Source organism: Bufo bufo, chromosome 6, assembly GCF_905171765.1.
Source record: "Bufo bufo chromosome 6, aBufBuf1.1, whole genome shotgun sequence".
NCBI lineage: Eukaryota > Metazoa > Chordata > Amphibia > Anura > Bufonidae > Bufo > Bufo bufo.
In genome coordinates, this window is record NC_053394.1 from 425,841,633 (window position 1) to 425,855,975 (window position 14,343).

General features: G+C 44.9%; 1 protein-coding gene across 2 annotated transcripts; it reads left to right on the forward strand.

Moving 5' to 3' along the window:
- The first annotated feature begins 403 nt into the window (after window positions 1–403).
- Window positions 404–13,962, forward strand: LOC121005034 (Golgi apparatus membrane protein TVP23 homolog B-like). Of its 2 annotated transcripts, XM_040437543.1 has the most exons (8): window positions 404–520; window positions 3,514–3,596; window positions 4,769–4,913; window positions 10,511–10,600; window positions 10,679–10,801; window positions 12,625–12,753; window positions 13,539–13,604; window positions 13,688–13,962. In XM_040437543.1, exons 1-7 carry the CDS (start codon window positions 509–511, stop codon window positions 13,569–13,571), a joined length of 615 nt encoding a protein of 204 aa, XP_040293477.1. In that variant the 5' UTR covers window positions 404–508; the 3' UTR covers window positions 13,572–13,604; window positions 13,688–13,962. The 2 variants fall into 2 exon arrangements, with proteins under 2 accessions (XP_040293477.1, XP_040293476.1); XM_040437542.1 differs by having other exon boundaries at window positions 13,539–13,962.
- The last annotated feature ends 381 nt before the right edge of the window (window positions 13,963–14,343 follow it).

Genomic DNA, 14,343 nt, shown 5'->3' on the forward strand with positions numbered 1-14,343 from the left:
GAATGGAGTACGGGGGGCCCGGAAACCGGGTAAAACAACCCCAAAACCTTGGTGAAATGCTTATGAGACTGACTACAGGTGTGTTCACACTGCGCTATTTACACGCCTAGAATTTCTGCGCCAAAACCCACACCCCAAGGTAATACGTGTCGCAGATTCTTTTTTCTGCACAGATTTGAAGAAGCGACATAAGTCTGTACACCGTGGATGGGCAGCCATCGGAAGTGATAAATCTCTCACAAAAAAACGGAATTTCATCATAAAAAACACTGGAATCTACTACTGCCCCCTACAGCTGTCTCTGGGACGTGCACCCACAGAAGAGTGCAGGTAGTACTGCCTCTGTCTCCTCATGTCTCTGACAGGAGGAGGAGCTTTCCCGCCTTTTCAGCCGCGGTCACGACGCATCGAGGACGCGCTCGTAGGGGATACCGGAAGTGAGCCGTGTACCGGAAGTGCGCCGTGTACCGGAAGTGAGCGGCTCCCGGAGATCCTGGTCACAGCTGATATGATGCGACAGGTAATGGCGGCCTCTAGCTAGCCTTCTTGTAGGCTCAGTTTTAAACAGTGGGGACTTTGCATCTACCTTGGTACTTACTATAACAGCCTTCTGGCGCGCAAAGCATGCTGGAACTTGTAGTTCTTGTGCCTACACTTGTTGTACCTGAGCTGTCTGGGTGGTCTCATTACTAGGTTTTTACTTGTTTTATGAGGTAAAATATAGGGTGTCATTGCTGCAGGTGTGACTAGACACATAAACATTACGTTTTGATGTAAGATGTTGGGTGTTGTAGTCCATGTAGCAGTGGTCCAGGCTGTAAATGATGACTGGGTCAGGTGACGCCGTATTTACGGTACATGGTGGGAGTCGTAGTTCCTCATCCCGCTGCATTGATCTATACGATGTATTCGCTGCAGTCAAGTACAGTTCCTTTAATCCGGCATCTTGTGGCCACAGGGGAGCTAGATTACCTCGTATTCACACCTGACGTGCCGGATTAGCAAATGGTCAGTAATCTCTAATATATTTAATTCTTTGCCTCATTTCTCAGACTTCCCGGATAATCGGTCGCCGTATTATAGGGACTCCGTCGTGTGTTACATAGATATAGAGCACGCGACGCCGCGGATTCATATTTTGGAGCTTTACTGCATAACTAGGTAGATTTGGCAGGAAAAAGTGGGTGACGACCCCTGGTGAGGTGATCGTAGTGGTCTTTTCAGTGTCATGAAGGGGAAATGGGCCTTAATTCTGATAATTCTGCATTATTTTCACAGCTTTAATCATTTATATTGCTAGGAAAGCTGACAACCATTATGGTCCCTATTTAGGTTCCCACTTTAGTTGTCGGCCCCTTTTCTAGTGTCCTGGAGGAGAAATGGGCCTCGATTAATTCTGCAATATTTGGCAGCTTTATCAGTCCTGTCTCCGGGAAAGCTGTGTGACAACCAATATGGCCCCCATTACTGTTCCCACAGAGGGTTGTTGTCACCCAGCTTTCCCATATATCTGGGTGATGAAGCGCTGACATCAGCATAGATTATATAAGTAAGCACCATTATGGCCTCCAGTACAGCTCCCATAGTGGGTTGTCACCCAGCTTTCCCAGGGATTTGTGTCCTGAGGCTGCTGAAAAAGAATAAATTATGTATTAGTACATAACCAGGCACAATTGTTAATCATCATACTGGGAAAGCTGGGTGACAACCCCCATGGGAGCCTTAATGGGGGCTATGATGGTTGTCATCCAGCTTTTCCAGGAATAGGAATCCTTAATTTGCCAAATAATGCGTTGCTATATGAATAAATGAGGTATTACTGTAAAGCTAGGCACATATCACATTCAGGACCCTAGGAAAGCTGGGTGACAACCCCCATCATGGAGATCATAATGGTTGTCCCCAGGGATATTGGTTTTCCAGACTCCTAAATGGGGGGCAGCACCGTGGTTGCCTTAGGGTTACTTATGATTGCTGAGGGTAGTAGTTATGGCCATCTACATTGTCACCCAGCTTTCCTGAGTCCTGAATGGTGAACGCCCCCTAATTATCCCACGATAGTCATGTATTTCCGTATATCAGAGGGTTTGCCTTTCAGGAGTGTGGGAAAGCTTGGTGACAGTTCGGTGTCAGCCGTAATGGAGGACATATTTGTAGTCACCCAGCTTTCCTAGACTTCTGAATGGTGATCTGCCGAGTTCTGCAGTTACTTATTATTTATCCTTTCTACATAATGTGGCAGCCTTAGCATTCAGAGGTCTGGGAAAGCTGGGTGATAACCAGAATGGCCACCATTACAGCTGTCGCCCAGCTTTCCCACACTCAGTGATGGATGACGACCTTGTTGTCTCGTCACTAGGTACGTTTATCAGTCGGGATTCAGGGAAAGCTGGGTGACAACCAGTAGGCCTTCCTGTACAGTGCTGCGGAATATACTGGTGCTATATAATCAATGCAAAATAAATCTGCCCGGCTTTGTATAGATCCAGTACATCCTTGCTAAGTTCTGCCTGACTAGGCTGATCAGGAGTCTGGGAAAGCTGGGTGACAACCCCTTCAGGAGCTGTTATGGCAGCCATGTTGATTGCCACCCTGCTTTCGTGCAGAGAGATAGAAGTAAAAAAACTTTTATGCAGAGAGTTTCATGAGTGGACAGCAGGGGGCGACTTGAGATTCTGATCTTAAAGGAAACCTAGAATGTGCCGGCAGATAAGAACCATTTGGCCCATCTAGTCTGCCCAATATACTGAATACTATGAATAGCCCCTGGCCCTATCTTATATGAAGGATGGCCTTATGCCTATCCCATGCATGCTTAAACTCCTTCACTGTATTTGCAGCTACCACTTCTGCAGGAAGGCTATTCCATGCATCCACTACTCTCTCAGTAAAGTAATACTTCCTGATATTACTTTTAAACCTTTGCCCCTCTAATTTAAAACCATGTCCTCTTGTAGAAGTTTTTCTTCTTTTAAATATTCTTTCCTCTTTTACCTTGTTGATTCCCTTTATGTATTTAGCAGTTTCTATCATATCCCGTCTGTCTCGTCTTTCTTCCAAGCTATACATGTTAAGGTCCTTTAATCTTTCCTGGTAAGTTTTATCCTGCAATCCATGTACCAGTTTAGTAGCTCTTCTCTGAACTCTCTCCAAAGTATCAATATCCTTCTGGAGATATGGTCTCCAGTACTGAGCACAATACTCCAAATGAGGTCTCACTAGTGCTCTGTAGAGCGGCATGAGCACCTCCCTCTGTCTACTGGTAATGCCTCTCCCTATACACCCAAGCATTCTGCTAGCATTTCCTGCTGCTCTATGACATGGTCTGCCTACCTTTGAGTCTTCTGAAATAATGACCCCTAAATCCCTTTCCTCAGATACTGAGGTTAGGACGGTATCACTGATTTTATATTCTGCTCTTGGGTTTTTAAGCCCCAGGTGCATTATCTTGCACTTATCAAGGGATGTGCACTTGTAATGTAACGATCAGTCACCCCGGTCTCTTCTTCATAGGACAGTAATGATGAGACGGAGGACGTTTCTCTGTTTGACGCAGATGAAGAAACCTCAAGAGTTTCCAAAAGGAAAAAGATAAGGTAAGTCTTCAGTTCTCTGGGTTCTCCAGGGGGCGCCGTTGTTCATTATCTTACCTGCGGGGGCTACTTTAGACTAAATGCACATGTGCGGAAAAATGCACCGTAGGCCATGCATATTGTATTATATGAGAACTTGAAATTCTCATGCACACAATGAGGATTTTTTTTTTTGTGTGTGCAGATTTTGACCGATGGTGCGGATTTAAAAATGTTATTTTTCCTGACCGGATTTTCTCCATTCACTTCAATGAGGAGAGTAAAATCCGCACCAATTGATGTGGATTGACTGCACAGATTTCCCTGCAAACACTTGCAGATTTCAGTGCGGATTGTCACATAAATCCTGGACATATGCATTTACTCTTAAATGGGTTTTACAAGATTTTTCTACTAATGGCCTATCCTCTGGATAAGTCATCGGTATCTGATTGGTGAGGGTTCAACACCCGGGACCCCCGCCGATCAGCACTGCGGCCTTCCCTTTGCTTGACGAGCAGAGCAGCGTACATTGTATAGTGGCTGTGCTTAGTATTGCACACTCTACCCCATTCACTTTTATTGGGCTGAGCTGCTCCTAGGCCATGTGTAGTCCCTCACATTTTAGCCCCTGAGATACCTGTGCTATGTAATGCCCCCCACAATTTCCTTCTCCGCTGTCTAGAGAGAGATATCACTATACATTTGAATTTAGAAGTAGGGAGTAGTGTTAAGCGAACTTGTGTTTTAAGTTCGGCGTCTAAAGTTCGGGTTATCGAAGAATCGCGTTATCTATTCCGCTACCACGGACCATAACTTATGGTCGGTGGTAGCGGAATCCATAACACGATTTTTCGATAACCCGAACTTTAGACGCCGAACTTAAAACACAAGTTCGCTCAACACTAGTAGGGAGGAATGAATGGGCCGCTTCTCTGAGATCACTTTGCCAGCCGAGGGGAGCAGGGCAACTAATGAGCATGTGCGTCCACTACTGACTGCCGTAGAAGGCGGACCAGAAGAATAAACTTCAGGGGGCACTAAAAGAGGGGAAAATGCAATGTACATAAAAAACTAACAATATTTTAATTGCATGTATTCTGCATAGTGATACTTCTTGCAGGATAGCGCCTCTACTCTTTCTTTGTGTGTGATGGATGTACACTTCTGACATATGAATTATGTTTTTCCATTAGGCATCCCATTGCGTCATTTTTCCACCTGTTTTTCCGAGTGAGCGCCATCATCGTCTATCTCCTGTGTGAGCTGGTCTTCAAGAGCTTCATCGCCTGCATGGTGACCATTATTCTGCTGTTGTCATGTGACTTCTGGGCCGTGAAGGTAAGTGGGTGCATACGGGACACATACTAGTGATGTAACTGGAAACAATTACCATCAATTACATAAGCTTGTCATTTATTTATTAACCCCTGTGATGACACAGCTCGTTTTGGCCCTTGGAACTTGGCAATTATTTTTTTCCTTCGAGGTAGCTGTATGTGATAATGAAACCTGCCGGAAGAAAACCGCTAACAGTATGAGAGCTTTTTCCTCGCAGGTCGAGTTGTACATATAATGGGTTCTGTGGGTTAGTATGATCACAGTGATGCCCATTATGATGACATCATTTTGGAATAAATGACTTTTTGATGACCTTTAAGACCGTATCCGTTGAGTGGTCCGCAGATTCTCAAAATGTGGATACCGTTTGTGTGCATGGTGCAATTCTAATATAGAAATTGCCTTTTTTAAATGCAAAATCGACAAGAATAAGACATGTTCTATAAATTGCTGAATGGCCACGTTGATGCAGATGACACCTGTGTTCACTTCCTTAGAAAAAGACATGTGGAATCTGATTAGTTGCTATGGGCAAGTAAGCCAGTTTTCCTTTGCACCTGTTTTGATATGTATGGATTTTATGTGGCCATACCATTGTGCTTATTCCAATGGCAGCATACCTGAGATTGTTTAGAAAGAAAAAACACATGCAGAAAAATTTAAAAGGCCTGGATGAGCCAATGTTATGTAGAGGCGCAGAGGCACTTGGTTCCGCTGTCTGTGCGACATGGTCTAAACTACTTGCAGCTCCATTGCTGGCGTAGTTTAAGACCATTTTCCACACCATAAACTAGTGTAGAAAATGGTAAATGTGATGAGCCAGCCCACCCTCTTCTCCGTCCATGCCATGACCCCTTTTCCCGACACCTCGGAAGTGCGAGCGGAGCAAAGGCACAGATTTTGCCGCAAAACTCCTTTGCGACAAAATCTGCGCCTTAAACACGACAAAGTGGCGTATATTTCTTAATAAATTGTGTTATGCTTGAGATTGGCATTTACTTCTTCTATGGCCAATTTCACACAATCGTATTCAGGAGAAATGCGCTCCATGTGTCAGAGGTGTTTTCCATCCTGAATGCTGCTATGACACGGACCCATCGCTTTATAATGATCTATAATGTTGTGTGTTCCTGTCTGACCTCAATTTTTTTTTTCAAATCAAGGCAGTAAAATCCAAAAAACATCTATATCATAAATAGAAAAAAGAAAGAAACAACCAATATCCCACTTACCAATATTTTTATAATGAAGCCAGCCAGGAGAAAGAGAATAGAAAGGGGAAGGAGGCAGGGAAAGAACTCATATCCAGCAACCTCGTACAACATCCATTGGTGTGGCCGATCCTTCCTCTAATATATTTTCTCATAGCTTTTAACTTTTTCCATCTTTCAGGGGCACTTTGTCAGAGCACCACACTGAGTATAACACGTAATATTTGGATGCGCTTTCCCCTGCCTGACCTAAACTGTAACGATTTTGACAGCACCACGTGGACACAATTCATTGAGGTCACGCAGGAACACACAGCATTATAGATCATTATAATGCCGTAGGTCCAGGTCATGGGAGCAGCATTCAGGACAGGAAATACTTGTGGCAAGCAGAATGTATTTCTTGCACTGCATACGCTCGTGTGAAATTGGCCTTTAGGCTAGGGCTACACAGCGGCGTGTACATGTAATGATAGAGTATGGGGTCATACTGCGACTGTGACGTGATAATCGCACAGAAATCCAACTTGGGTGGATTTCTTGCGACTGTCATGTCGCAGTGTGACACCATAGACAGTGCTCCAGATAAAAAAAAAATACCTAGTGGCCATTGGCTCCTGAACTGAAAAATGAAAATTTTTAGTCGCCAAATCGAAACCGAATAAAATTTTGGTATCGTGACAACGCTACGCCGATCAGATCGGCGTAGGGTTGTTTCGATACCAAAATTTTGATTCTCTTTCGTCACCATAAAAAAGTATTGCGATACTAAATACCGCGCAAAAAAAACAAAACACCAAAAAAAGCTGCATGCATTTCGCATTTTATGAAACGTTCGGCCCATAATAGAACAGTCCTATCCCATTTTTTGGGGTGACGATGTGACAAAAAAATGGCGAATGCTCACCGCATAGGAGATATTTTTTAATAATTTAATAGTTTGGACTTTTCAGACGCAGCGGTATGTAATATGTTTATTTATTGTTTATATATTTTATATGTAAAATTGGGAAAGGGGGATTTAAACTTAATATTTTAGGGTACTTTCACACTAGCGTTTTTCATTTCCGGCTAAGGCCTCTTTCACACTTGCGTTGTCCGGATCCGGCGTGTACTCCACTTGCCGGAATTACACGCCGGATCCGGAAAAACGCAAGTGTACTGAAAGCATTTGAAGACTGAACCGTCTTCCAAATGCTTTCAGTGTTACTATGGCAGCCAGGACGCTATTAAAGTCCTGGTTGCCATAGTAGGATCGGGGGAGCGGTATACTTACAGTCCGTGCGGCTCCCGGGGCGCTCCAGAATGACGTCAGAGCGCCCCATGCGCATGGATGACGTGATCCATGCGCTTGAGGCGCCCTGAAGTCACTCTGGAGCGCCCGGGGAGCCGCACGGACGGTAAGTATACTGCTCCCCGCTACACTTTACCATGGCTGCCAGGACTTTAGCGTCCCGGCAGCCATGGTAACCATTCAGAAAAAGCTAAATGTCGGCTCCGGCAATGCGCCGAAACAACGTTTAGCTTAAGGCCGGATCCGGATCAATGCCTTTCAATGGGCATTAATTCCGGATCCGGCATTGCGGCAAGTGTTCCGGATTTTTGGCTGGAGCAAAAAGCGCAGCATGCTGCGGTATTTTCTCCGGCCAAAAAACGTTCCGTTCCGGAACTGAAGACATCCTGATGCATCCTGAACGGGTTTCTCTCCATTCAGAATGCATTAGGATAATCCTGATCAGGATTCTTCCGGCATAGAGCCCCGACGACGGAACTCTATGCCGGAAGACAAGAACGCAAGTGGGAAAGAGCCCATAGAGTTCCATCCTAGGGGCTCTATACCAGAATATAACTGATCAGGCATATCCCCATGCATTCTGAATAGAGAGTAATCCGTTCAGGATGCATCAGGATGTCTTCAGTTCAGTCATTTTGACTGATCAGGCAAAAGATAAAACCGCAGCATGCTACGGTTTTATCTCCAGCGAAAAAAGGGTTAACAAAGTTTGTAACATCAGTTTTGAATAATCTGAGCGGTATGGTTTCTAAAATTGGGTCATTTATGGGTGGTTTCCATTATGTAAGCCCCTCAAAATCACTTTATAACTGAATTGGTGCTTAAAAAATGGTTTTGGAAATTTTGTTGAAAATTAAAAAAAAAATGCCTTCTAAAACTCTAAGCTTTCTAACGTCCTAAAAAAATAAAATGACATTTACAAAATGATACTAACATACAAAGCAGACATATGGGGAATGATGACTGATAACTACTTTATGAGGCATTACTATCTGTCTTAAAAGTAGAAAAATTCAAATTTAGAAAATTTGTGAATTTTTCCAAATTTTTTGTAAATTTTTTGGATTATTTTATATATAAAGGTGAAGTATATCGACTCATATTTACCGCTGTCATGAAGTACAATGTGTCACGAGGAAACTTTCTCAGAACGGCTTGGATGAGTAAAAGCAATCCAAAGTTATTACCGCATAAAGTGACACATGTCAGATTTGCAAAAATCGGCCTGGGATTTAAGGTGAAAAGTGGCCCGGCACTGAAAGGGTTAACTCGCCCTTTAGTTTAGGTCCCTTTCTATATTCGTTGGTAGTTGTCAGGTGTGCTGTCATGGAGACGACTGGAAGTGTGATTACAATTAGGGTCCATTCAGACATCCGTAGTGCATTGCTGATCCGCAATACACCCGGCCGGCGCCTATTGTCTGCAATTGCGGACAAAAATAGGGCATGTTCTATTTTTTTCCGGACCCGCGGCCCGGAAGATCGGGTGTGCGCTCTGGAAACATAGTGTGCTCTCCACATCCATTCCGTCCCCATGGAGAATGAATGAATGGGTCCGCACCCGTTTCGTAATTTCCGGAATGGATGCGGACCCATTATACGGACGTGTGAATGGAGCCTTAAGCCTCTTGCACATGACCATTTTTATATATATATATATTTTTTTCTCCCGTTTACGGGCCGTTTTTTGCGTTCCATCTACGGTCCGTGTATAGAACAGAACCATTCATTTCAATGGTTCCCGCAAAAAAAAAACGGAATGTACTCCGTATGCATTCTGTTTCTGTATTTCCATTTTTCCGTTCCGTTGAAAGATGGAACATGTCCTATTATTGCCCGCAAATCGCGTTCCGTGGCTCCATTCAAGTCAATGGGTCAAAAAAAACAGAACACATACAGAAATGCATTCGTATGTCTTCCGTATCTGTTCCGTTTTTGCGGAACCATCTATTGAAAATGTTATGCCCAGCCCAATTTTTTATGTAATTACTGTATACTGTATATGCCATACGGAAAAACAGAACAGAAACAAAAAACGGAACAATGGATCCGTGAAAAACGGACCGCAAAGCACTGAGAAAGCCATACGGTCGTGTGAAAGAGACCTTACAGTAAGGGTCCATTCACACTGCATTTTGCGGACCGCACATCGCCTGGCACTTAATAGAAAATGCCTAATCTTGTCCGCAATTGCGGACAAGAATAGGACATGTTCTATTTTTTTCGGGATTGGAATTGCGGACCTGGAAGTGGGGGTCCGCATTTCCGGATCCGGGCAGCACATCGTGCGGCCCCATAGAAATGATTGGGTCCGCAATTCTGTTCCGCAAAATGTGTAACAGAATTGCGGACGTGTGAATGGAGCCTTAATTGGGTTTCCTGGAAGTCTCCATGACTTTTTTCGGTTTAAAGTATTATAATTTGCATAACTTCTGCCTCGGAGATTGTCCAATGGCGACAGTTTATCCCCTGTTCACACTATATTTTTTGCGTCCATGGTGTCATGGTTGCACTAAGTCACAATGTGATATTGCAGATTTCATGTCGGGGGGCACACTTCACTGTGTATCCCTAGCTTATTCGGCCAACCAGCAACGCTGCTGCCCCTTCATCCTAGCAATTGGCAGGGGGGGGGGGGTCACACATTACTGACATATCCCATATCTTTCAATTTCTCATCATTTTTAAGACACTCGATTGCTGTCAGTGAATGGAAACATTCTGGCTTATATCTTGAGACCTGGGTGAGTGAATCCACGAGCCATGTGTATACAGTTCCCTCTTTACTGGTTATACACCGAGACGAATATAGACTTAATCCATCTCGCAGCTGAAGGGTTGCTACATTGTATCCAGTCTAGACTGTCCTACACAAATCACTGTCCTGATAGTTTTGCTACAGAGAATTGTGAAGGCTGGATACAATTGTAGCAGACTCTCAGCTGTGAGAAATATCAGGTCCCCTGCAAGCTTTCTGTTCTAGTCACTGACAGCAAGCAGCAGCCTTGAACATGGTAATCGCATTGTTCTCCCCAAAGTTTTTTTTTTTTTTTTTTTTTAGACAGAGGTGTAATTGATCTCTCTCCTTTGCAGAACATCACCGGGAGGTTGTTAGTGGGACTGAGATGGTGGAACCAAGTAGATGATGACGGGAAGAGCCACTGGGTGTATGAATCCAGGAAGGTAGGCCTGACTGCTGATCCTGCAGTGTCTCCGCTGTGTCCGTCACGTTAACTAATGATTCATCTCTCGCTTTTCAAGACCGGAAAGAAAATCTCCTCTGAAGCAGAGTCTCGGATCTTCTGGCTCGGCCTCATCTCCTGCCCCATTATTTGGGTTATCTTTGCCTTCAGCGCTTTGTTTTCATTCAATGTGAAATGGCTGGTGAGTCCCTTCAGGGGTGTAAAGACCTTTGATACGAGTGAGGGGAACTGCTCTTTGGTCAGCCTCTCTCCATATGTTTCAGCGCTGCAAAAGGGCAACTCTCCCTCCGGACAGCTCGGTACATCTGTGTCCTTGTCACAGAAATCTCTGCGTGGGGGAGATTTATAAAAACTGGCGCTGAGTCCTGAAAAATGTGAGGTGGAATCCGATTAGTTGCTATGGACAACTAAGCCAGTTTTCCATTGCAACAGTTTTGATAAATCTCCCCCAATGTGGTTGCAGCCAGAACAAATTTGGGAAAATAAAGATAAAATGGTGAACCTCTTTAAAGGGGTATTCTGGAATTCCCAGAAAAATAAATGGAGTGGCAGCACTTTTGCCTGACCAGCCGTTCCATTCATTTCAGGGAGCTGCAGGGGGTACAGGTCACCTGTTCTTGTGATTGCTGGAGGTCTCAGTGGTAAGATAGGGGATAACTTAAAGGGGTTCTGGATAGATCATCAGCATCTGATCGGTGGGGGTCCGACACCTGGGACCCCCGCCGATCAGCTGTTTGAATGGAGCTTAGCCGCGCCCAGGCCAGTTGATACTAGTCGTGACGTCACTGGGCCAGCGGTAAAGAGTGAGAAGGCCGCGGCGCTGCTGGAGCGCCATTGCCTTCTCAAACAGCTGATCGGCGGGGGTCCCGGGTGTCGCACCCCTGCCGGTCAGATGCTGATGATCTATCCAGAGGATAGATCATCAGTTAAAACAAACTGCAGAACCCCTTTAATGTAACCGGAATATCCCTTTTAATGTTCAGGGAACTTTTTGTGTTCTCCTGATGATAATTACTAATTACTGGAGCTCCCAGCTGTGGGACAACACCTTGGCTCAATCCGCTGTATACAGAGAAACCACCTATATACAGGGGTGTGGGAAGGGGGTCCAGGCCAGTTGATGACCCCAATGGTCAGTGTGTCTCGTGAAGTTTCAAAGCGGATCCCATGCTGACATCCTCATCAAATCTTCTAGCAGTTGGCCTCTAGTGCACGTGAATGGAGTTTTCCTTACCCCGGTTATATGTTCTGGAAACTAATCAGTGTGAATTGTTGTCCGTGCCACAGGTCAAAAAATGCACAAGACTAAGTGGCACAGTACTTGGGATATGTTCATGTTGAATTTGCCTGTGGCAGATCCGGCACCTATTTACTAGATTCAGGGTACAATTCTGAGAGGACCTCCGCTGATCCACATGAGGGTTAGCCCAATTCAGTGGGGCTGATCCACCATGCAGAATCTGCAAGATTAACTAGCACGCTACGTATTCTCGCAATTACTCTTTTATCAGCTCGTGCACCAAAATCCTCTTGAAATTCTGAATGTGTGAATGGCCCTTAGCATATTTCCGCATGATGGTGGCCAACCTCAGACTGTACACGCATGGCAGAAATATGAGGGTCAGCCATTAGTAAATACGTGTAAACAGAGTATGAAAACCTGTTCCTATCGTGTCAGGCTTACAATAGAAACCGCTAATACACTGTAACGCGCCCTGCACCTGTGTCAGTTGGATGCAAGCAAGTGTTTCCTTTCACTGACACAAGCAGAGATCTTGAAAATGGTTATCTGTCAGCAGGTGGATCTGGACACGGTCATAGTAAAATGTGGATGATCAGTGATTACAGCAGACATCTTGTATTTGTTTTTCTTGCATCTCGGCCAGCAAAATGAACGGTAACACTGTAGCGCCACCTACTGTTGTACTGTTACTGTTGCTCCCCTCCCTAGCCCTGTATGTGGGACACTTTTTAACGAGCTGTATAATAATTCTTTCCTCATAGGCTGTGGTAATAATGGGGGTCACTCTCCAGGGGGCCAATCTCTACGGCTACATCAAATGTAAAGTGGGCACCCGCCAGAACTTGACCAGCATCGCCACCAGTTACTTGGGTAGCCAGTTCCTCAGACAGGTAAGTGATGTTTATTCACACCGGCACATTTAGGCTCTGCATTGCTGTATGACTACGACTGTAGGAGAGCCCGTACGGCAGTGCTGATCTAGCCATACCCTGGTCTAGGAGCCAGTGATGACACAGACATCATGGAGATGGGTCCACATATCCTGATTAAGACGATGGATTCAGAAGGGAAGAGGGACCTAAAGGAAATCTTAATGGGGTTGTGTCATCTGGGACTTTGATTGTATATCATTACTAGGAAATGCCTTCAGAGTCAGATAGACGTGGGTCCCATCTCTGAGACCTGCACTTATCTCCAGAATGGGTCTTCAAAAGTCAAGGAGAGCGTGGCGAGCTGTCCATTCATTTCTACGGGAGTTCCAAAAAGTGAGCACACTCAGCTATGTACGGAAGCCCCTTAGAAATGAATGGAGAGCGCACCTTGCAAGCACTGCCACCGCTCCATTCACTTCTATGGAACTGCTGGAAACCGGCAGAACCGGTGATTGGTTATTTTCCTAAACCCCATAGAAATGAATGGAGGGTGGCTGCACGGCTGCTCTCCGTTCTGGAGATAGATGTAGGACATGCACCTATATGACTGGTAGTATGTCCTAGCAACTTGCCACCAACATCTGAGGTGAGACAACCCCTTTAATATCAAGCTGCATATTAGAAAGAGGGGAATACTTACCCAGCGGACATACTGCACCGGGATGTATAAGACCTATCATTACATACTTGCATGTCATTTTCCTCTAAATAAGGATACTGAAACTTTTCCTCTGCATTTTCAGACGTTTTCCCGGGAAGCTCAGGCAGAGTCTTAATCCTCCTCGCCACCAGCACTAAGCGGCTTACCGGTGAGAACACGGAGAAAAGGCCTTGATTCTGGTTACTTTTTGGCACAATCCGTGTGTAATTTCTGCTGCTGATTTCCTCTCAGAACTTGCTCTCCTCATCGCCTTGGGTTGGCTTATACGGGATGCTGATCTGGGTCTGACAGAGACCTCTGTATGATTGCTGGGGCACGAATCGCCCGTCACTTGTGAGGACAGGATGGCAGCGGTGACGTCATGAGCTGCAGGAGACACTGTGCTTTTCTATTAAAGCAATACATTTCTGACAAATGGGGCTGGTATCTGGGTAACCGATGTAAATATATATATATATATATAAAAGTGTTAAGACGTTTTATGCAAATAAATTAACGATTCCTTATACACTCATTCTGATTGGTTCATGCAAATTTCGAGAATATATATACCGCCAAACATGGTTGACTTAGTTCTTGGGTTTTCTGAGAACTGCAATATCCTTAGCATCAATGTCAGATTGGTTGGGTCTGATGAGCTGCAAAACCTGGCACAACCACTACCCAGTGTTCGGCGCTGTACCTGGCACACAAATTCATTCGGCTGAACTGTGGGTGGTGCTGAAAGTTGGACCCCCACCAAACAGCTATTGATGCTACGGCTAGAGCTGGAAAACCCCCTTAAGGGCATTTGTATGGTGCCCTATTGGAGCTGACACCGGAGTAGCAGGTATTCACCAGTGGTCAGGTATCATGAACTCTGCTTATTCGAGGAGTTACTTAACGAT